This window comes from Zootoca vivipara, chromosome 8, assembly GCF_965207765.1.
Source record: "Zootoca vivipara chromosome 8, rZooViv2.hap1.1, whole genome shotgun sequence".
Taxonomy (NCBI): domain Eukaryota; kingdom Metazoa; phylum Chordata; class Lepidosauria; order Squamata; family Lacertidae; genus Zootoca; species Zootoca vivipara.
This window is the reverse complement of record NC_142591.1, coordinates 10,906,976-10,929,762: the sequence shown is the minus strand read 5'-3', so window position 1 is coordinate 10,929,762 and position 22,787 is coordinate 10,906,976. Positions and strand designations below refer to the sequence as shown.

Sequence of the window (22,787 nt, the reverse complement as noted above, 5' to 3'; positions counted from 1 at the left end):
AACTGTGTCAGGAATCTGCCTAAGGACTGCATCTCTGCAAAACATTCTATTTTACTTTATTGCGTTTTTAATTCATTTGCAATTATTTGCTGCTCAGTGCAATCCAGTGAGTGCCACCAGGCCACAGTGCAAAAAATTCTTAACAGTAGTCAACTCTTCAGTGTTTAAACTCTGGGTTACAACAGAAGGCCAGCGGAACTGGGGCCGATTGCTGATGAATAAGCATAGGAGCCATGTGAAATAATTCTGCCTGGCAGCTGCCTCCATTTTGAAAAAACATGCAAGTGGCATGTCTTGCAAGAAAGCCTTTTTTGTCAGTTTCTTCCATCCCTCTTTCTTCCCACCCACTCTTGTTGGTGTGAAGAATCCGAATGTGTGCAGCCTATGAATGCTTCCCGTCCCCACCTTCATGAAAGGTCAATATATCTAAGTCAATGCACTATACTCGATTATCTTATGTAAATATAATTGCTACTTATAATACCGAAATTTCAGTATTAACTTACAGAACTGAATTTCAGCATGAATAACACATGCAAAGACAATCAAGCTGTTATTGCAGAGAAAGCTAATCAAAATGGTTGAATTGTACCTGATTGGAAATAATCAGCAGAAAATGTAATAAATATTAACACAGTTTCAGAGATTTACCTAGATTACATCTGATTAACTTTCTTCTTCTTCTTGATAGAGCACTCAAATGACTAGAAAAAGAGGTGGGGTGGATAAAAATGTATTTGAGTATTATCAGTTTTACAAAGCAAAGACATAATTTGTCGATATCTAGTTATAGTTTGTGTTCTAAAAAATAATACAGTAATGACTCTTTTAAGAAAACTAGTTGATGCTGTCATAATTTTTTTCTCCTCCAAAACAATTGAAACCAATTGCAACTCTTTTTTTTAAACAAACTATGTTATTGGAAAATCCAAACAAAATTAAGTACTCATCAGCCTAATTTATTTAAATAGGAGATAATTAAGCATATGCTTCTCTTTTTGGTCAAACCAAATGTGTTCTGTTTTATTTTTCATTGCTTTTTCTTCTTCTTAAAACGGAAGATAATACTGTGCATTCCCCCAACCCTTTTTCATCTTTCTTTTTATTTTAGCTCAGCTTCCCCATGCTTTACATGCCCTGGTCTTCTAGAACATGTGAAGCCCTCCTTTTACTTACACAGATATTGGTTGCTGAAAAGTTACACTGTATGTTTGAGACACATAACCAGACAAGTTTGTGTGTGTGTGAATGCAGGATAAATGCGCTACTTCTCCCTAAGAAGGCTGGGTATGAATGAATGAATGAATGAATGAATGGTTGATTGTGCTTACTGGCTGCCTGTTCTGCCTGGTGTCATGCTATTGTTTCAAAGCACAGCCATGGTAAGAAAGTTTGTATGAAAACACTCCCAGGGTGCACCCAGCACTGGGAGGGGGATTTGGTACGAAATAGCTAAAATGCCCAATTTATTTGTGCTGGATATTAGTGGAATAATATTTAATCCTAAAACGTTTAAAAACTAGTGTCTTGTGCTTTTGTCAGTCTAAACCACTGTCTGCACTCATGAAAGTGTGAGGTTTGCTCCCCCGCCCCTCTCCAGTTAGGTAGGATACTGCCTCTATGGTTTATCTCATATCATCACAGGAAAAATGCTTACTTTTGAAAATGAAAGTTCAGTGTCTAATAATTCTGAAAATATAGAACTAATTCACATACACCCTTGTTCTCCAATTATGCAACAATTACTGTTAGGAAACCTGTTGTAACAATTACCTGAAGTTACAGAACTATGGGATATTTTGTTCCAGAAGCTGAAATGCACTGTTATATGCTTGATGATACTCATTACTCTAGCTCAGGTGGCACATGAAAATATTTTCCTGGTTAGTCCATTTTCCTTAAGATGCATTTTTGTTGGACTCTTTAGTTTTCCTATTGCTGATCCTCAAGATTCCAATACAGAAAACTTGACTCCTGGTGTGGACATGCTTGTTAGTCATTTCTGTAAGCAAATGTACTGTGTATATTTCCTGGTTCTAAAATCCGACACCATTTTTCTACTTTGTGGTTACAAAGTTTGCACTCGACAAGAGATTCATCAAGAAGGCAATTGCTTTAAAACCACAGTTGGGCCATTCCATATCAAGTGGTCAAACTTTTTTACCTCATGTCATCCAGTTCTCTTAATATTTTGTACACTTGTTGAATGACTCGGTTGATTTTATTGTTAGTAGCTAATGGACATTACAATACAATATGAATACAAATTGCACAGCTGCAAAACAAAACTGTATGTACAAAATATATGTGATCCCATTGAGATCCCAAGATGAAATTTTGCAGGTAGCTCTTAGAAATATTACATAATACAATTTTGGAAAATTGTAATAATTAATTTTTAATCACTTTTTAAAATGCTGTGACTTAAATTTAAATTTTAAAGTAGGTCCATCATGTGACATATCATATTAAAACCCATGAAGTTCTGAAGAGATTGGTGTTTTATTTTTGACATATCTCAATTCTGGGCTGAGGTTTTAAGGCTTTTGTGTAGTCCAGCAAGGCCAAAATTGTCAGTTTATTTGTTTTTTGAAATTTCAAGCCCTCATAAGTCACAAACAGGATGAGATAAAAAAATAAATTTTAGATTCAAACTTAGTTTTGATCATTCAACAAATGTACAGAATATTAAGAAAATTCGATGGCATGAGGTAAAAAAAAGTTGTATCACTTGATATGGAATAACCCAGTTGCATGTGAGCCTCGTAGCCTGGGTTAGTTACTCTAAAAGTTGCTCTAAAAACTAGAGGACATGATATTGAAAGACCTACATTGGCTCCCAGTTCGTTTCTGAGCACAATTCAAAGTGTTGGTGCTGACCTTTAAAGCCCTAAATAGCCTCGGTCCAGTATACCTGAAGGAGTGTCTCCACCCCCATCCTTCTTCCCGGACACTGAGGTCCAGCGCTGAGGGCCTTCTGGCGGTTCCCTCGTTGCAAGAAGGCAAGTTACAGGGAACCAGGCAGAGGGCCTTCTCAGTAGTGGCACCCACCCTGTGGTACGCCCTCCCACCAGATGTCAAAGAGAAAAACAACTACCAGACTTTTAGAAGACATCTGAAGGCAGCCCTGTTTAGGGAAGCTTTTAATGTTTAGTAGATTGTTGTATTTTAATATTCTGTTGGAAGCCGCCCAGAGTGGCTGAGGAAACCCAGCCAGATGGGTGGGGTATAAATAATAAATTATTATTATTATTATTATTATTATTATTATTATTATTGGTTGGTTTTACTTCTCTACAAAATATTGAAATATTGAAGGTCACATTGCATAAATGTTTTCATTCATAAAGGTATAGTAATGCTTTGCTCTCTCTCACCTTCCCCCTTCCAGTACTTCATTCATAATAGCTGTGCTTCATGCTCCTTCCAGGCTGTGGGATCAGGAATCCTACGGCCATGTTCTCAAACAAATGAAGGGCAGGGCCAATGTGTCTTAGCCAGTTCACTGCAACAAACGAGTGTGTATCTTAGAATATGCCCCAAAGATTCTGGAGTACATTCCAGGACACTCTCTCTGCTGAACTGCCCAGCCTCTTGCTCACCTCATGGCAATGGGGGGGCTACATCAAGGACTTTTGGGTCAGCAAGCTGGAGGGAGAGCGTTGGCCTGCATAACGGGGGCCTGTGGAGACAAACAGCCACAAAAATGGAATCCTAGACTTATATTCTCTGTTGCCATTTAGTGCTGGTTTGAGTGTGCCATATTTCTCCTTGATTCTGGTACTCAGATTTTAAAGTGGTATCTACTAGGCTGTGTTTTATTAATGGAATTTGAACATAAAAGCAAGGCTGATACTGTATAGAAACACTGATACATTTCAAGGCTATTAGATGGCGCCCAGGAGTTTTTTTAGAGCAAAACCACTTTCAGGTGAATAACTGTTCCAAAGCTAGAAACGAGAAAATAAGCAGGGAAAATGCTACCATTCTTGAATACTTGTATGTGTCACACATTGTGCTTTTCATCAGGGGTGGAGTTGGTGGAGGCATGGCTTTGACATAAGAATTGTAAAAAGCATTTTTTATTTTAAACAAGACTTGTGTTCCCTTCCCAAAGCTCTACCTTGTGTGTTAACCTAATTTTGAAAATTCTCTGAGATCATGATAAAAGATCATAACGTATGTGTTTTCTTTTGAAAAGAGCATAGAGGAGATTCATTCACATATATAAACCTACCACAGCCATTAAAACAACAACAAACAAATCTGTAGCATGTCCATTGCCAGGAACGAGTAGTAGAATGAGAAGATGGTGACAACTGTTGCTTTGTCCTAGGAATGTCAGCTCTGCTGGAGAAGAAGCCCGCAGAAGAATGAGAGAGTGTGATGGACTCACTGATGCATTGCTGTACGTGATTCAGTCTGCTCTAGGGAGCAGTGAAATTGATAGCAAGGTTTGCCATCTTTGTTTTTACAGAAACACTATTCTAAAAAAAAAAACAGCAACACATTAACAGAGGCACATCATACATCCTTCAGGTTGTAAAAAATAAATTTCAGGATCCTTTGCCTTTAGGGAAAGCCTGTACTTACTGTATGATCATGTGAGATATATGTCTGTCATTCTCTCAAATTCACATCACCAGAGGCTCAGACTTTGGGCCTTGCAAAGCCAAAAGGGTCTTCGTGTGGGTATAAAAGGAGAACCTCTGGAAAACAGAGGTGAACCACCCTGAGATCATTCAAGGAAGGGCAGTATATAAATCTAATAAATAAATAAGCAGCGTAAGAAGATATACTTGATGTGCTGGACCTTGAATTGTCTCAATGAAGGTAAGCTACCTTGTCTGCCTGCCGCAGCCTCTGCAGGAGCTAATATATCAGGATGGGGGGGGGAGTTCTATGCTTTTGTGGAGATTTTGTTTGATGATTTTTACAACTTAAATGTAGAGTTTCATTAATGAATGACTACAGAGCTTGAATTATAGAGATTGCCATTCTTTTTGCTGATGCGTGTTAAAACTGTGGATGGACGTTAACTGTACTGTACTGGGTATAGTAGTCAATGTTGCCTTTATTTGGTTTTCATTGTAACCTTGGATATTATACTGTTTTTGATACGTCAATATTTATGGTTGTTCCCAGAATTTTTAAAAAATGGCCATGTGGGTTGGAAGGCAGAGGAGTAACTTAGCAGAAACAAAATGCTGCATATTCCTTTTTTTGTAAAATGGCAAGTGTTTCTGTAGGGCTTTATTTAAATTCTTCATACAGATAAACTAAGTGGCGCTATGGTCTAAACCACAGAGCCTAGGGCTTGCTGATCAGAAGGTCGGCGGTTCGAATTCCCACGATGGGGTGAGCTCCCATTGCTCGGTCCCTGCTCCTGCCCACCTAGCAGTTCGAAAGCACGTCAAAGTGCAAGTAGATAAATAGGTACCGCTCCGGCGGGAAGGTAAACGGCGTTTCCGTGCACTGCTCTGGTTCACCAGAAGTGGCTTAGTCATGCTGGCCACATGACCCAGAAGCTGTCTGCGGACAAACGCCGGCTCCCTTGGCCTATAGAGCGAGATGAGCGCTGCAACCTCAGAGTCGTCCACGACTGGACCTAATGGCCAGGGGTACCTTTACCTTCAAATTGACAAAGCCTAATACTTACTCCCATGGGAACACCAGAAGCTTCCGAGTTTGGTCCATCTAGCATGGTGTTGTCAACACTGAATGGCAGCAGCTGTCCAGGGTTTCAGGCAAAGGGAATTCGCAGGGGGAATCTCCTTGGAGACTCTGGAAATTGAACCAAGGACCTTTCATAAGCAAAACTGATGCTCCACCAATGAGCCCTTGCTGAACATTAGTCTAAATTGGAATAATTTGGTGGAAAATGTTAACAGCTTTGTTTTATCAACATTATAACTTCATGCCCCCTCTAGGTTATAATCTGCCTTAACTCCGTATTTATGTATGGCACATTCAACGTCCCTACACTTACATGGCCCAATACATGAGCTTTATATCTTACCCGGACCCAAATTTTGAGGGATAACTCCTTTCAATATACTCGTAAACATCACATGTAGATGTGACGGTGAATGTGAGCGGAGGGTAGGGAGACATGATGCACAGTCCCACCGCTGGCAGGTCTGAAGACATGACCCCAGATCGGCAGGTGTAAAAGCATTAGTTAGCACTTGAAATAACTTCTGCATTAAGCAGTACAGTGGAAACTTGGTTTTCTCGCATCTCGGAAGTCGAACGTTTCAGCTTTCGAATGACGAAAACCTGAAGGAACTGCTTCGGTCTTTGAATGCTTTTCAGAAGCTGAGCATGCCACACAGCTTCCGTTTTGAGTTTCCCTATTGTATTGAGGCTTCCATATTGAGTTTTCGCTTTTCGAACATTTTGGAAGTCGAATGGTCTTGCGGAACAGATTACGTTCAAAAACCGAGGTTCCACTTTATCTCTTAGTTAAATCATGGTTGCATGACAAGAAGGAAGACCTTGTTTTACAGATATGAAGTTTATCTTAGTTTATTTGTATGAAGAACTTAAATATATGTGTGACACTTTTCTTTCCTACAGCAAAGCTGCCAATATTAAATTTCAGCACCCTGGCTGTGGCTAGCATCCCTTTCCAGAATATTTTGCACTTCACATGTGTGTGAAGGACTGCTTCTTTTCACCTTTTGAACTTTTCAGATTGCTAGAAAAAGGCAAAACTGGCTCTTGTGTTTGAGTACACTTGGCAGCAAAAAACAGCACATCCTGAGCTGAAGCATCTTTGCTCTGCGAAATTTTATATGCATGGCCCAGTAATTGATGTGTGTGCAGATTACAGTATGTCATATAATAGCCTAAAATCGATTAGGGAGTAGTAAAACAACTCTAATCTGCCAGGTTATCATTGTAGTCAGGAAGGCAATTCATGCAAAGCAGTTTCTGCCTCCCCCCCCCCCCAACACTCCTGCTTCCTGCTCTCTCCATGAGCTGCATAAAAGCTGAATAGGTAGCTGCATATCAAAGCTTCTTGAATCCCCTTGGCAAACAGAAGATGAGGTGTTGAAATGCTTGAGAAATGGATCTTCTGAACTCATTCAGATCAATGAAATCCACCCTATTTCCTTACCAGGCACCCAGGAGTAGGAAAGAATTCTAAACCTTAGCAGAGTCTTCCGTTCTTAAGAAGATTCCTTTTTGGGGTACTGTCTAAAATGGGAAAAAAAAGTGTTCTATTGTATAAAACTGTAAATGAGGTAAACCAGAGTCCCAGTTCCAGCTGCACAAAGGAGAGAACAGAATGCCTGGCACATTAATTCATAGCCTTGAGAAGAATAAGGAAGAAGGGAGTCTTCAGAACCTGTTTGGATCAATGAAATCCATAGGTTTCTGTGCACTGCTTTGCAGTTAAGAGGCATATAAATTGTTTAAAGAAGATAAAATAAGTAAGTACCGTATTGGCCCAAATATAAGCCGCACCCAAATATAAGACAAACCTTTAACATTCAAGGGGGGGGGGAGACAATACCCAAATATAAGCCGCTCCCTTAAAATTACGCAGGCACTCATGCCCGTTCTGTTTTACCATATGTCTGTTTCAGCGGTGATATCGTAAAAGCCAGTTTTTGTAAGGCCATGAATTTAAGCCGCACTTTTAAAAAGTGAGGCTTATATTCAGGCCAAAAGGTAATACCAGGGCCTGATAATCAGCATCTATTGCTTCAAAATACAGTTTATGTTTTGTTTTTGTTTAAAAAAGAACAGCTCAGAAAATGGGGCTGCAGCTGACATACTGAAACGTGGTACTACTGTTGCGAACTAACTTATTCCTGTGAAGCAGGATGTGCATTGATAGTGCCATCTACTTCCTCCTCTAAAGCTAATATTATCGCAGACATCTAAGAACCATTGTACATACACTGGACACACGTGGACCTTTCTCAAACAGCTTTATGGCTTATGAAGTCCTGTATGAGTCCTATAGCTGCACATGCCTCCCTCAGTCCTCCCTCCCTCCCATCAAGCACCAGCTTCAGCACACAGGTCTAGCTTATTAACCAACATTAAACCAGAATTTCCTGGTTGCAGCCAAGATCTCCACACATAAAACCGAGTGCAGCAGGAAGTGGGGAGTTACGGAGGAGGAGGAGGATGCACCTACTGTGCTCATCCATGGCGTCATAAACCATGATGATCTAGGTATCATCCACATAGAGGTGGTATGGAAAGGACCAAAAGAAGAGAGTTAGATGAGAGAAAGTCAAGGCAAGTGGAAGCAAGAAGCCATCAGGAGCTCTATTTATTTATTTATTTATTTTCAAAATATTTAAGTCACTGGCAGGTTTGAATGTAGTAAGGAAAGAACCAGAGGAATGAGATATATTGATAATGTGCTGGAGAGGAGGGGAAATGACAACTAGACATTCGGAAGGGATAGGATACAGGACAGAAGGGGGGAAAGGCCTCCATTGGGTTTCATGATAGATGGTCAGAGAAATCCCCTATTCAGGGAACCATGGGTCTCATGAAGAATTATTTTATTTATCTTACGGTGAAGGAAGCAAGGGTTGAGACCACATGAGCAGCAGGCCCGTTCACTGTCACAACTCTCCACCCGCTAGCTACAATTCTAATGGCAAAATGTCAAGAAGGCTGAACCATTTCAAATTCAAACAGAATTAGTTCTCAAATGAAAAGTAACTCTATTTAAAAGCAAAAAAAACCAACCCAACACTTTGGTATCCTAAATTTCAGCATTATTTCCATGCAAAAGAGCAAAAGCTGAGATTCTTCATTGCGCTACTGTATATGATATTTCCATTAGTCTGAGACGGACCAAATGACATGTGTAATAATTTCGCTACTTAAAAAGAGGAAAAGTCTGGTAGCTTAGACAGTTTGAATAAGCAGCTTAAAGAATGGACAACTCTCTAAAATACATTTTATTTCCTGGGTTTTCCTCCCCATTATCAATCCCTGTGGGGTTTATGCAAGATATACACATAAGACTATAACATAAATAGCCTTTCCCCTCTGTGTGTAAATGGGAAAAAAATCCAGTTTACATACATACATCCGATTTATCACATTTTAACCTTAATTCTGGGACACGGGTGGCACTGTGGATTAAACCACAGAGCCTAGGGCTTGCCGATCAGAAGGTTGGCGGTTCAAACCCCCACGACGGGGTGAGCTCCTGTTGCTCGGACCCAGCTCCGGCCAACCTAGCAATTCGAAAGCACGTCAAAGTGCAAGTAGATAAATACTTCAGCGGGAAGGTAAACGGCGTTTCCATGTGCTGCTCTGGTTTGCCAGAAGCGGCTTTGTCATGCTGGCCACATGAGCTGGAAGCTGTATGCCGACTCCCTCACCCAATAACGTGAGATGAGCGCCGCAACCCCAGAGTTGGTCACGACTGGACCTAATGGTCAGGGGTCCCTTTACCTTTACCTAACTTTAATTCTAACCCCTTTCACAATGGATTTTCTCTGAAATTTGTTTGATACTGCTAACTATTGACTAAAACTCCATTCCCTCAATAAAAAAAAAGGCTTTGCAACTTCTTACATGCTTAATTAAGGTGATTTTCAGTTTGGAAGCACCTATGTACGAACATGAAAACTGTCAAAAGCAGGCTAGCACCTGACCTTCTCTGATGTGCAGCTGCCCCAACACCATTGTAGACATTGGAACTGGCCATTTTAAGAACCTTCCTTTCAGGTTTTTCATAGGTTTACAAATGGTAGTTTGCTAGTCTGGGGAGTACCCAGCAGGAACAATTTTATACCAAAAAGAATGTTCAAGACTGAAAACCTTTCTGTTGAATATGAGAATCCTAAAATAATTATTTTTATCTTCCTTTTTAGACCGTTGAAAACTGTGTGTGCATTTTAAGGAACCTCTCATACAGACTCGCTGCAGAAACATCTCAGGGACAGCAAATGGGGACCGATGAACTAGATGGCTTGCTTTGTGGCGATGGCAATGGAAAAGATGCAGAAAGTTCGGGATGCTGGGGCAAGAAGAAGAAGAAAAAGAAATCTCAAGATCAGGTACTGAAAATGACTTACAGTAGCAAACAATCAGTGATCGGGCTAATGCACTCAGCCCAGAACCAAACTGTGCAGTGAATAAAGACAAGAATAACTAGGGAAATCGTTCTGATCCAGTGTAATTGTTTAATATTGTTGTTGTTGTTGTTTAGTCGTTTAGTCATGTCCGACTCTTCATGACCCTATGGACCATAGCATGCCAGGCACTCCTGTCTTCCACTGCCTCCCGCAGTTTGGTCAAACTCATGTTCGTAGCTTCAAGAACACTGTCCAACCATCTCGTCCTCTGTCGTCCCCTTCTCCTAGTGCCCTCAATCTTTCCCAACATCAGGGGCTCTTCCAGGGAGTCTTCTCATGAGGTGGCCAAAGTATTGGAGCCTCAGCTTCAGGATCTGTCCTTCCAGTGAGCACTCAGGGCTGATTTCCTTCAGAATGGATAGGTTTGATCTTCTTGCAGTCCATGGGACTCTCAAGAGTCTCCTCCAGCACCATAATTCAAAAGCATCAATTCTTCGGCAATCAGCCTTCTTTATGGTCCAGCTCTCACTTCCATACATCACTGCTGGGAAAACCATAGCTTTAACTATACGGACCTTTGTAGACAAGGTGATGTCTCTGCTTTTTAAGATGCTGTCTAGGTTTGTCATGGCTTTTCTCCCAAGAAGCAGGCGTCTTTTAATTTCGTGACTGCTGTCACCAGACCATAATTTGCGCTCTCCTCTTTCACCCTCCTTAAAAGGTTCTTTAATTCCTCCTCGCTTTCTGCCATCAAGGTTGTGTCATCTGCATACCTGAGGTTGTTGATATTTCTTCCGGCAATCTTAATTCCGGCTTGGCATTCTGATCCTACTTCGCCTGCTGGATCTAGTCCAGCCTTTCGCATGATGAATTTTGGTGCTACTATAATTTCTGTCCATTTAGAACAGAGGGGGCAACCCCCGCTTTCAGGGGCCTGATCTAGCCCTGAAGTTTTCATGGCAGCAGCAAATAGAATAACAGTAGATACAGTGACCTGATGGAGGTGCAGAGATATGGTGGGTCAGCCAAGGACAGAAGTTGTGTACCTGCATGTGTGTGTGTGTGTGTGTGTGTGTGTGTGTACATGCATGTGGATGCGTGTGCATGCATGTTAGAGTGCATGAATGTGTGTGGTGTAGTCACACCCAGTTTTGGCAACAATTACTGATATACACCCTAAAGCAAAAAAAAAAAAAGTTAGCCAGCTGTGATTTAGGGAATATTTCATTTAGCATTACTTGATACAGCCTTAAGACTAAGCACCCCAGATGAAAAGATCTTTAAGGTTTCAGGAATAATTAAATTAACCTCTGGATATTTTCTAGCACATAGCTCCACTATGCACTGAGCAGTTTGCTTTCAAATACCAAATAAGGGAGAAAAACTTTTAAAGGCTTATGCTTGTTTCCTCATGAAGGCAAAGTCCACATGGATTTTAAATAGTGTATAATCCACATGGATAATTAAATTTATTCTGAAGAAAACCTGTCCAAACAGCCTCAAAAATAAGAACATATGGTATTGCAGTATAGTTCTTCTATTTGCCACTGTCTAACATAAGTTTATAGATCTATTTTCTAACTGAATGAATCGTTGCTTCCATAATTGATGTTGAAATTATTTCTCTGTATAGCAGATTGACTGTTTCTAATACTGTTAACCTGATTGAAATTAAGAAGACCATCCATACGCAATTACTTCTCTCAAGAAGAAAAATAGGTTGAGGCTGGAGCTCCTGATCTTGCCGGGAGTTGCCAACTCGCTTTCAGCTTACCTCAACTTCTGTTTTGCCTCTTGCAATAAATCTGAAGTTTAGAAAATTCCATTTTTTTCTTTTATGCAACTGAAAATCAGAATCCACAAACCTATGGGATCAAAATCTATATCTATGATGTAGAAATCCCCAAGAAAGTTGAACTGATGCCTACATAGCTATACTTGTTTATGCAGATATTACATACATATATACATACATATACAACTTGATCCAGTTACCAAACACTATAGAAGTCTAAAAACCAGAACAATAAGCAAGTGTTTACAGCTGTCTGAAAAACAACCAAACAAAATTCTACATGCAGTAAACAAAGACCTGTAATTCCACCCTCAGCTGGAATTCAGTTATTTTCAGCTAAACTGATTGTGTTGCTAGAACCCTGGTGACACAGAAGCAGACATAGTTTAATTCATTTCAGTGGTACATGTATTACTGCTCTATTTCCTTTTTATGCTAAAAATGTTAAGACTTTAATTTTATTTTGTCGCTATATTCAGTTTACATTTACTAGCGCAACCGAGTACTTACCATGTTTTCAGTTTATTCACTGTGGCTTACAGAAATTGTGCTTTCCTGACACAAAGATGCTCTGGCACGCTAACTCTTCAGATGTCTTTTTTTTTTAACTTGTGAAGGTTCTTTAAGGATACTTAATAAAAATAAAATAAAATGAAAAGGGCTTAGGGGCCCAAGCATGTTGCACAGCATGCACTAAAAGAAATGGCTCAGAAAACTTTGCTTGACCCATAATTTGTGAGTCACTGACACATTTGCCTGTAATAGCTCCTAAAGAAACATTACGGCATGCTGTGCTGATTCCTTTAGGGAAATGATTCAGGGCTAATTTGCGTGTGGGATTTTGTACGTACTCTCTTGAATCTGTATGAGATTAAAAAAACACACATAGGTAATCCCTCAGCTAAGTTTAGACATTATCTGTGTTCCATAAAGACACGTAATACTAATGTGTTTTAATGAAGCCAACTGACACCTTTTTAGCCATCGTTTTTGGTACAGTTTCACATTTTGCAAATATTGGTGCCCCACAGAAGTCTCCTGAATCTAAACAATCCCAGTTTCAATTGGGAAGCCCCTCAGTGGTTCATCAGGAAACCTAGATCGGAGTTATCACCTCACTCTTAACAGTTTGATTTTCTCTTGGAAGCTTCCTTATGGCATCCTCATTTGTATCTTGAGGTTTAATTCCCAAGTAGAAAGGGTTCAGTCTGTTTTCCTTAGGAAGTTACTGGAGTTACCTCCTTGTGTGGGAAAGGCAGCTATTTCTCCAATGGTAACTATATTTACATTTGTTAGCATCTTATGGTAGTTCTCTCTCCCTGTTGTTCTCAGACTCTTTAGTTAGCCATTGGTTGAGAGAGATGGAGAAGATTTTAGTCTAGGTTTTTCTCTTGAGGTTTTGGACAATTATGGGTTAAAGAAGGCCCAACTTACTGTGGTCCAAAGGTTAGTAAATTTGGATTTCCACTATCTAAGAAGTGAAGCCAATAAATCTTGTTCTCCATTACTATTTAATATCCCTATAAACTGTGGAATCATCACAGTTGTGGTATCAATAGACATTAACCATTTCAAAGTATAAGAGAGCATTTTCTCTTGATTGCTTTAATGTGCTTTAATAAGACCCTGGTTAATAAACGGATGTGTCTGGAGCAGGAGAATAAAATCTATTCAACATGTCCTTCTGCACTACAACTTCTATAGTAAGTTTAGAGGGAGGTTAATTCTCTCTCTACTAATGAATTTTCCTGGAAAATTTCTTGCAAACTTACCGTACTAGTGATGTACTTCAGGGATGTTTACTCCCATGTCACTGAGGGGATTTCCAGGTATTCTTTTTCTTAATAACAGTGCAGATCAGAAGAAAAAAATTTTTTGCTGGCTTCTAGAGAGGAAAAGAACATACAACTATTTGTACTTGTTTTAACTGCTGCAGTATTTTAACTGTTTTAACATAGCCTTAATTCTGTGCTGAATTTTATCAGTCTGCGACAGTAATATACTACTACTACTGTTTGGTTGTCGCAATATACTATTGCATACGGGTGGCGCTGTGGTCTAAACCACAGAGCTTAGGGCTTGCCGATCAGGAGGTTGGTGGTTCGAATCCACGCGACGGGGTGAGCTCCCGTTGTTTAGTCCCAGCTCCTGCCCACCTAGTAGTTCGAAAGCACGTCAAAGTGCAAATAGATAAATAGGTACTGCTCCAGCGGGAAGGTAAACAGCATTTTCGTGCGCTGCTCTGGTTCGCCAGAAGCGGCTTAGTCATGCTGGCCACATGACCCGGAAGCTGTCTGCGGACAAATGCCGGCTCCCTTGGCCAATAGAGCGAGATGAGCGCCGCAACCCCAGAGTCGTCCGTGACTGGACCTAATGGTCAGGGGTACCTTTACCTTTACTATTTTATGCATCTTTGACATGGTGTTCTAATTCACTCAGAAGTCCCATTGTGTTCAGTGTGGCTTACTCCCAGGTGCAGTCTGATAAAAAAAATTTTCTGAAGACAGAATCATTCTGACATTTTCCTATTGAATATCGTAATTCCTCTGTAATATACTTCTGATTATACTCTGAGGCAACTTTTTCTAGTTCTATAATCATTCTCTGTCAGAGCAGGGTAAAGGCCTCTGCAGAGCTCTTCTTGTCCATCAGTCTGAAGGGTTTAATATCCTTTTCTTAGAATAAGGTGTGCATGGAACTGTGCATGTAATTTTAAATTTATGTTCACTGGACTGTTATACAGCATGAAGATAAATTATACTATCTTCAGACTTTAGATTAGTATAGTGATAGAAACCCCCAAATCTCTTAGATTGATGTTTAATATTTCTAATAATGTGACTTGGGTTTTTCTCGGGGTTTCTTAACCATGGTAATATTTCTCAACTTCAGATTCACTCCTGCACTAAAACCTCCATGTATGATTATAATCCAGCAAGCGAAGTAGGATCAGAAATTACTGTGTGCAGAAACTGTGACTACGGCTCCTATAATCTTCCTTGATTCCTGTTGGCTGTGGCAGCTGTATTACTGGTTTAATCAGAATACAATATCAAATATCACAGAACTGCTGGTTAAAAATGTTACAGAGCGACATAGATTTCATTCTAAACCATTTTTTGTAATGCAGCGTCCTAACTCTGTAGCCAATGAAAGACAATTCTCTGGATTTGAGAGAAACACGAGTGCCATTCTGCATGCCATTAACTGCCATCTGTTCAGCAAGAGGAGTCCCTTGCACATGCCTGGGGGTCTTTGGGGTAGAAGCAATTATTTTGTAATGGCAATTTATTTTCAGAATGTTTATAACAATAATGGTTAAATGGTTGACATTCCAAGAAGGCCACAAAAGAGTCCGTCGCAGTTTGTGAAATGAATCAAGGATTTCTCTTATGCCTCTCACAATATCTGCAATGCAAAGAATGCGTCAAAGGCTTAATTTTCACAAACCACAGACATAAACATTTCTGGACATAAATAGTTCCTTTGATAGCTTGTCATATAAAAACAAGCTATCAGATTCCATTCTACCTATAGTCTGGTGGGTACAGTCCATGCTATAGCTTTACTACTAGGCTAAAAAAAATTACACCATTCCAGGCATTGTTAGGGTGCCACTTCAACTCATCCCAATAATCATAGTTGACACTGAGAAGTCACCAAAGGTTATGTTTTCAGAGGACTTTGTAAGGATGAAGATCCCTCAGGATCTCGTTGATGTTATAGTCTTGATCTATGATGCAAGAATCATAACCCAAAATCCTACGGATAAACTAGACAGTATTAAAATGGAAAATTGTAATATGAAGGAAGTTGTGCCAGAGTAAATTGTGCATTTGTGTATTATTTCTTAAATATTTGCCTTTGCCTATTCTATACATATGCTCTATCTATTAAGGAAACGGTTTTTGGATCTGTTGGTTTTCTCCAGGTTTATGGTTATCATTACTCTTACTGTAAATATAGACATAAGTTGAATCAGATCCAAAATAGTATTTTCATTCTGGGTGACCCCCCTGGAATCACTGTGACCTTCTGTTTTATCTTCTGTCTTGAATCATGAGCTACAACAGCAACATTTCACAGCTGATAGACAGGTAAATCATGCTTGAGTGTGCTAGAGAGAGAGAGACTGTAAACATTAATGCATTAAGATCCAAGTTGCATAGAAAAATTCTCTCACTGAGTAGGCTGAAACTCACAGATTGGAAAGCAGTTAAAATGTGGTTTTAATATATGTCTGAGGAAATGAGTGAAACAGCTGATGGCATCTGTAGAATGTCCTGTTGGTTCTTTTTAATCTGTGGTTATTTAACAGCAGTCCAGTCTGTCTATGAATATTAGTGTATATGTGTTCATCTGTAACTAACTTTGTGCTCTGCATATTACTCTGGCTTAATTTATCCATTCTATAGGATTACAAATTATGTATAACTCAAAAATGTGCATAGATCTATACCAACACTAGCTGGCCTGCGTGAAGATGCCCCTGTTTGCTTTCTGTTTTCTAGTTCCTAGGTCACAGCTGCTGCCTAGACCCAACTACTGTCACTATTTTGCCAACCATCCATATAGTTCCATATTACTACAGCTTATTGTGTGTGTTTATTGTTTTCATCCTCTCAAATAATTTCTTTTTTGGTCTGATAGATGCTCATGATGGAATTTCTCTTGCTGCAAAATCATAGCAGTTTTCCTGGAAGAAATCTCAAATTGCCTTAACTTTTGCATGCCCACTTCACTTTTTAAGGAAAGAATTGTATGTTGCAGAAGTGCTTCAGAAATATCTCTCCTTTCTGGAATGTTAATGGAGAAGCTGGCTTGAGCATCATATCTGCAGCCTATATTTCCCCCTTCCTCTTGTTATTTTTTTTTATCATGTCAGTGTGAGGGGAAGGGTAATGCTGGATTCTTTTTCTTTTCTGTTTCCCTACTGTAGCAGCAGAAGCCCAACACCAAGCAATCTCACGTAAACTACTTTCATGAAAGGTCAAACTAAGATGGAGGTGTCACTCATGGTTGGTCTACCAGTATATAGAGATATAGCTATTTGCTGAAGTCCTCATTATCCACTAATGTGTGTTTAATTTGCAAAGCGAGACTCAGGATTGTTTAATTTGCAAAGCGCATACTCAGGATTGTCTTAACATTTAATTAATCAGCATTAGGTGATCTTGCATATGCACTTTAATTTGCTTAAGAGCGTAAGAAGGCTCCATCCAGTCAAACATTCTTTGCAAGCTTCTCAGCTACCCACAGACCCTGGCTGGATCTACACACATTTTTTAAAAAAAAAGTTACAGGAAAACACATTCTAAAGCTCGTAATGGAGAAGGATCAAACTCTACAACGCCATCTGGTATCACATGTTTATAACGCAGTTATAACGATATAGTCGCCTGAATGTAGCCGAGTCCCCTATTATTAATTTATTTAATAGTACCCTAATACAAAATTTCTCTAAGCAGCTTACACAAAACACACACATTAAAACCATACCCTCTCTCCCCAAACACAAACATACCAGAAACAGCAGTAAAAATGATTATCATAATCCGTTGAAAGCCTGGGGGAAGAAAAACACCCAAAGGACAAAGGATGATGATAATAATAATAATAATAATAATAATAATAACAACAACAACAACAACAACAACAATAATTTATTATTTATACCCCGTCCATCTGGCTGGGTTTCCCCAGCCACTCTGGGTGGCTTCCAACAGAAAAATAAAACACAGTAATCTATTAAACATTAAAAGCCTCCCTGAACAGGGCTGGGCAATGTTGGGGCAGGGCAAATGTTGCTGCAGAAAGCAATCTGTAGATGGGTATGGGCCACAACAGAAAAGGCCTTCTCCCTTGTCATCAGCCTCCAAACCTCTCTCAAAGGAGGCTCGCGAAGAAGGGTCTCAGATGATCAACAAGAGTCTGAGTATGTTATAGTCAGACAAGGCATTCCGTTTGATAGATGGACCATGGACTGACTTCTGCCTACTTCCAAACTAAGGAATCTTTTCTGGGAAAGGGAGAACATGTAGAAAAAAATAGAGGTTCTGGGCTGCCCAGACTACAAGACTCCCCTCTTGGCCTTGCTGACGTGGTCCAAAGAAAAGCAGAGCAATACGTTTGGCACCAGGAGTTGCCAGAAGGAGGTGTACAAGCAACCAACCAACTATCTTAGGGACTCCGCTCTGGATTTGTGTAGCTGGTTAAATTTTGCAAAGTTCTTTCTCTTATTTTCCATACCGGGCTAGAGAAATGGGAACCACAACCCGGTTAAATTAAGAGAAAATCAGAGGTTGAGCAAATAGTTTCCTACGGATGTTAAAAAGTGTGTATAAAGCAAACATCCATTCATTATTTACCACATTGGTATCTCGACTGTTTAGTGTAAGCATTGAATTTTATTGAAGGAATTATCATCATAATTAACAATTATATAAAGCTTTCGAGGGTAAAAAGTGCTTCACATATATTATTATCTCAGTAATTCTTAGCACATACAGGAGGCAGGTAATCTACCCAACATTCTAGATGGCAGCTGAAGCTAAAGGATGTTGGTTTTCCTGAAGCCATCTATTAAGTGCCCAGATCTTAACCTGGGACTCAAGTCTCCTGGCCACTCTGCTACATTAGGCATGCTTTCATTGCAGTCCTTGTTTTTAATAGCTTCCATGCCCGATAATGTTTCACTTTACACGCTTTAGTGATGCCATTCCTTTGGGACATTTTAATGGTTTTCTGTTGGACAGGGATGCACCTGTGCTAGCTGCATCACTTAGAATATATCCCGAAGAGCAGCACGAGAACTGCTTCTCTCTGATGCAGCCTCATGTCATTGTGGTGAGCATCCTTCTGGGCCAATAACAATTTGGCGAAGATGAGAAAGTGCTCGTGTGGCCTTTTGAGCCCATACCACAGGGAAGCAACTTCCTGACTCCTTGACTGAATATGAAGGAGAACTCAAGGTCTGCTTTATCTGAAGAAGATTGTCAGATAATAACGCGTTACTTGTTGCCAATAAGATTTCTAGTCATAGTTCTTCCGTGTAACTTAGGCTAATCATAACAAATAACTATTATTATTACGATTGTTAATTTATTTATACCCTGCCTTTTTACCCAATGGGTCTCAGGGTCTTCGACTTCTGCTAAACAGTAGTACAGGTGCTGATGTTCCAAAAACCTCTAGTGCAGTGCACTTATATATTATATTGCAATTTGACCTGCCCCCCCCCGCATGCCTTCAGAGGCGAGGCAGGGGGCAAATGGAGAAAGGGCCAGCCCATTGACAGTGCCCCCCTTTGGAATACCCTCCCCCAGACAGATCCTAGTGCCAGATTAAAAACTTTTTATTTGTCCAGAATTTTATTTACTTTCGATGTACCGATTAGTGCTTACACTTCCTTTATTCATGACAAATTAAAAATAATTTTTAATGCTTTAATTTTACCAGCGTTGTAGTTGGGTTGCTTTTGCGATTGTGTGCTGCTTTGAAATGAATTTTAGTTGGAAAGTGATGAATGTGGAGTGTATGTAAAAGATAAAAGGTATATAATGTGACTCCGACTGAACATCAGGAAGAACTTTCTGACACTTATGATGTTCGATAGTGTCTCCTTCCGGTCTCCTTCCGGAGGTTGTGGGCTCTCTCTCCTTGGAGGTTTTTAAGCAGAGGTTGGACGGCCATATGACATGGATGCTTTAGTTGAGATTCCTGCATTGCAGGGGGGAGGGGGGAATCTATGACTTATCCCTTCCAACTCCATGATTCTGTGACTGTATATTCAGTTCAATATTCTTCTCTTCTGTAATTGCCATAACTAGTGATACTTCGCCTTTTCTCTCTCCTCTTTCCAGTGGGATGGCGTAGGTCCTCTCCCCGACTGTGCAGAACCACCAAAAGGAATCCAGATGCTGTGGTACCCATCCATAGTCAAACCCTACCTCACACTTCTCTCTGAGTGCTCAAATCCAGATACGTTGGAAGGGGCAGCTGGCGCACTACAAAATCTGGCCGCAGGTAGTTGGAAGGTATGCATCTATTTCTCCACTTAGTCAAACTCTTAAGAAGCCTGCCACAGGTATATTGAGTCAGTACTGTATATGAAAGATGGATGCAAAACCAGGAATCGTTGTTAAAAAAAAATTTTTTTTTAAAGAAACACTCACTGTCACAAAGGCAAACAAGTGATGTGGTTAACTATCTGAACTCTATGCCTCTACATTAATGGTTAGAAAATAGGCACTAGCCGAAATGATTCCCCGCTTCATTTGCTCTGCTCACGTGTTTGAGTTGAACAAAGCAGTCTGCTTGCAAGGATATCCAGTTCCACTTGGCACTCATTAACATCCTTCCTGACAACTTTAGCAAAAGTCCAAGGATAAATGAGAATACATAGGTTACGGGGCTCCTTATCTGAGGTTGGAGAACAACCCGAAGCTGCTCCATTGACGTACTGTGAGACAAGGATTGATTCTGCAGAAAATCCTTCCTTGGAACTTAATTAGGTACTGTAACACTGACGTGATTTAATATGTTTGTTTCCATATTATGCCAACATGTTTTATTTATGCTACAAAGCCGTTAATTCAGTGTACTAATCTATATGGACCAGGTAGTAGTGGACATGATTTATCCTGCCAGAGCTAGCTAAAAATAACCCATATATCAATAAGATGCATGGTTTGTCATGTCCAAGGTAAGCATGTTTGACCAAACGATCACTCTTTGAAATGGGAGGTCAGCAAACAAAATTGGTACAGCTGAGCAGTGAATGAAATAATCTGCTTACCTAGAAAACTTGTATAGAATAAACAGTGGCTCTCTAAGCTTCTTCATTCTACCCTGTCAATTTGCCTCAAATGTGTTTGACCCTGGAGGGAGACTATTTCCAAGAGAAAAGAAAAGTGCCTAATCCACCTTCTATAGCCTTTGCTTAAGCAAAGTCATTTAATCTGCTGCTTGTCCAATGGCGGTGCCTTTTTATCATGTAGAAAATATTTATTCACAAAATAAATAGAGCTTTATTTACACTTATCAGTAAATGCCCTCTCAATAACATCACTTTTTGGGGTGATATACAGCAAACAGCACCCTTGTAAAAATACCCAAGTACACTCATATATATAAAGGTGAAACTCGGAAAATTAGAATATCATCAAAAAGTGCATTTATTTCAGTAACACAACTTAAAAGGTGAAACCAATATAGGAGATAGATGCATGACATGCAAAGCAAGACATGTCAAGCCTTTATTTGTTGTAATTGTAATTATTTGTCATTAGGCGGGTCAATTATAAATGGAATGTATTTAATGAAATGTAATAACAATGTTTATTTTTGTGTTACTGTAAGTCTTTGTTTTATTACTGTGGAATTTCCAAAAGAAAGCATTTATAAAATTTCCAAAAGAAAGCATTTATAATAATAAGTTGCATTACTGAAATAAATGTACTTTTCGACGATATTCTAATTTTCCGAGTTTCACCTGTATTATACTGTTATGAGTTATTGTGGGTGCCAGACACCTATAACCCTAACAAGTATTAAAAGCTACTCAAGCCAAGCTAGCTTCTTGATGAGGTAATCACCTGGGTGAGGGGGTCATAAAGAGAACAAAGGAAAGGGGGCTCTGTGCCAGGTGGCAAATGGGTGGGCCCCCTCCCCCATGTCTTAGATAGTTAGAAGGACAAAGGCTGAGTTTGATGTGAACCCCTCCTTCATAGGCCCAGGTTGTATATACCTGTATATATGTGTGTGTAAATAGGCCATATGTCATAAAGACACCAGTGTCCACTGTGCTTCATTCCCAAAAGCAAACACGAACCCTAGGTAAGCACCTGGGACCCCTGAAATCTTGCACTGCTCAGAGATTGGGGTGGTGTGCAACAATACTGTAAGCTAAAGCAATCTCTCAAAGGCCAAAACAAATCCCGCAGTGTTTCCAAAGAGATCACAGATGAGACGTTAGGAGTCTCTTTCAGGGAGAAGATTCTAAAACTACCAGATAGCTACCAAAAACCCCCACAACTTTCCTGTGTCATTTCATCAGGGGTGCTAGCAAGATTTTCTGAGCTCAGTACACTTTATCAGAATTGGGCCTTTCACCCTACCCATAAAAGATAGCACAAATTTGTGTAAAATTTCTATTCCATGCTTTATATCATAGGTTGGCAACGTCCGGCCCATGGGCCGGATGCGGCCCATGGAGGCCATTTATCCGCCCCATAGGCCACCCGTGAACTGAGCCGCCTGCTCAGCAAGTCCCCCGTGCTCTGCGCTAAACCGCAGCAGCGTGGCGCAGGGATTCGCCGAGCGGCGCTGGAAATTGCGGCTGCAGCTGCACAGACGCTGGAAAACGCTTCTGCGCAGCTGCGGACATGCGCAGAAGACATTTCGGGCATCCTGGACATGGGCAGCGCAGCAGCGGAAATGGCTTCTGCACATGTCCCGCCTATGTCCAGCCCACAGATGATAGTCCATTTGAATCCTCCGGCCCACGGCTGGAAAACATTGCCAATGCCTGCTTTATATCGTATGAAGATGCATTTACATTCATGTCCTCTTTTGCAGAAGGGGTGGGCCCCCGATATAGATAGAAATGAACTTTAATAATAATAATAATAATAATAATAATAATAATAATAATAATAATATCAGGGACTGCAGAAGAATGACCATAGGTGATACTTTGCCTATTCTGGTATATCCATTTTAGATCATACTTAACCTGTTGAATTTCTGCCCGCTGCAGCTGTTAATAGCACAAGTGTCCACCCTACCCAAGTGCCATTCCGAAGCTATGCAAAGAACCTGAGTTTCATGAGCTTGTTACTGTGACCCAAAAAAGAGAATTCCACAGCAGAAAATTTGTAGCAGTGAATTTTAATTTGGAAAGGGTTGAAACTCCAAAATGATGTACT

At 40.1% G+C, this 22,787-nt stretch overlaps 1 protein-coding gene across 2 annotated transcripts in view; it reads left to right on the top strand.

The window, feature by feature from the left end:
* CTNND2 (catenin delta 2) overlaps positions 1-22,787 on the top strand; it is a 466,576-nt gene that overhangs the window by 387,206 nt on the left and 56,583 nt on the right. For both annotated transcript variants that reach the window (XM_088675087.1, XM_088675086.1), the window contains exons 13-15: positions 4,337-4,454; positions 9,861-10,046; positions 19,722-19,895. In XM_088675087.1, coding sequence (XP_088531213.1) covers positions 4,337-4,454; positions 9,861-10,046; positions 19,722-19,895 — 478 coding nt within the window. The remainder of the gene's footprint in view (positions 1-4,336; positions 4,455-9,860; positions 10,047-19,721; positions 19,896-22,787) is intronic.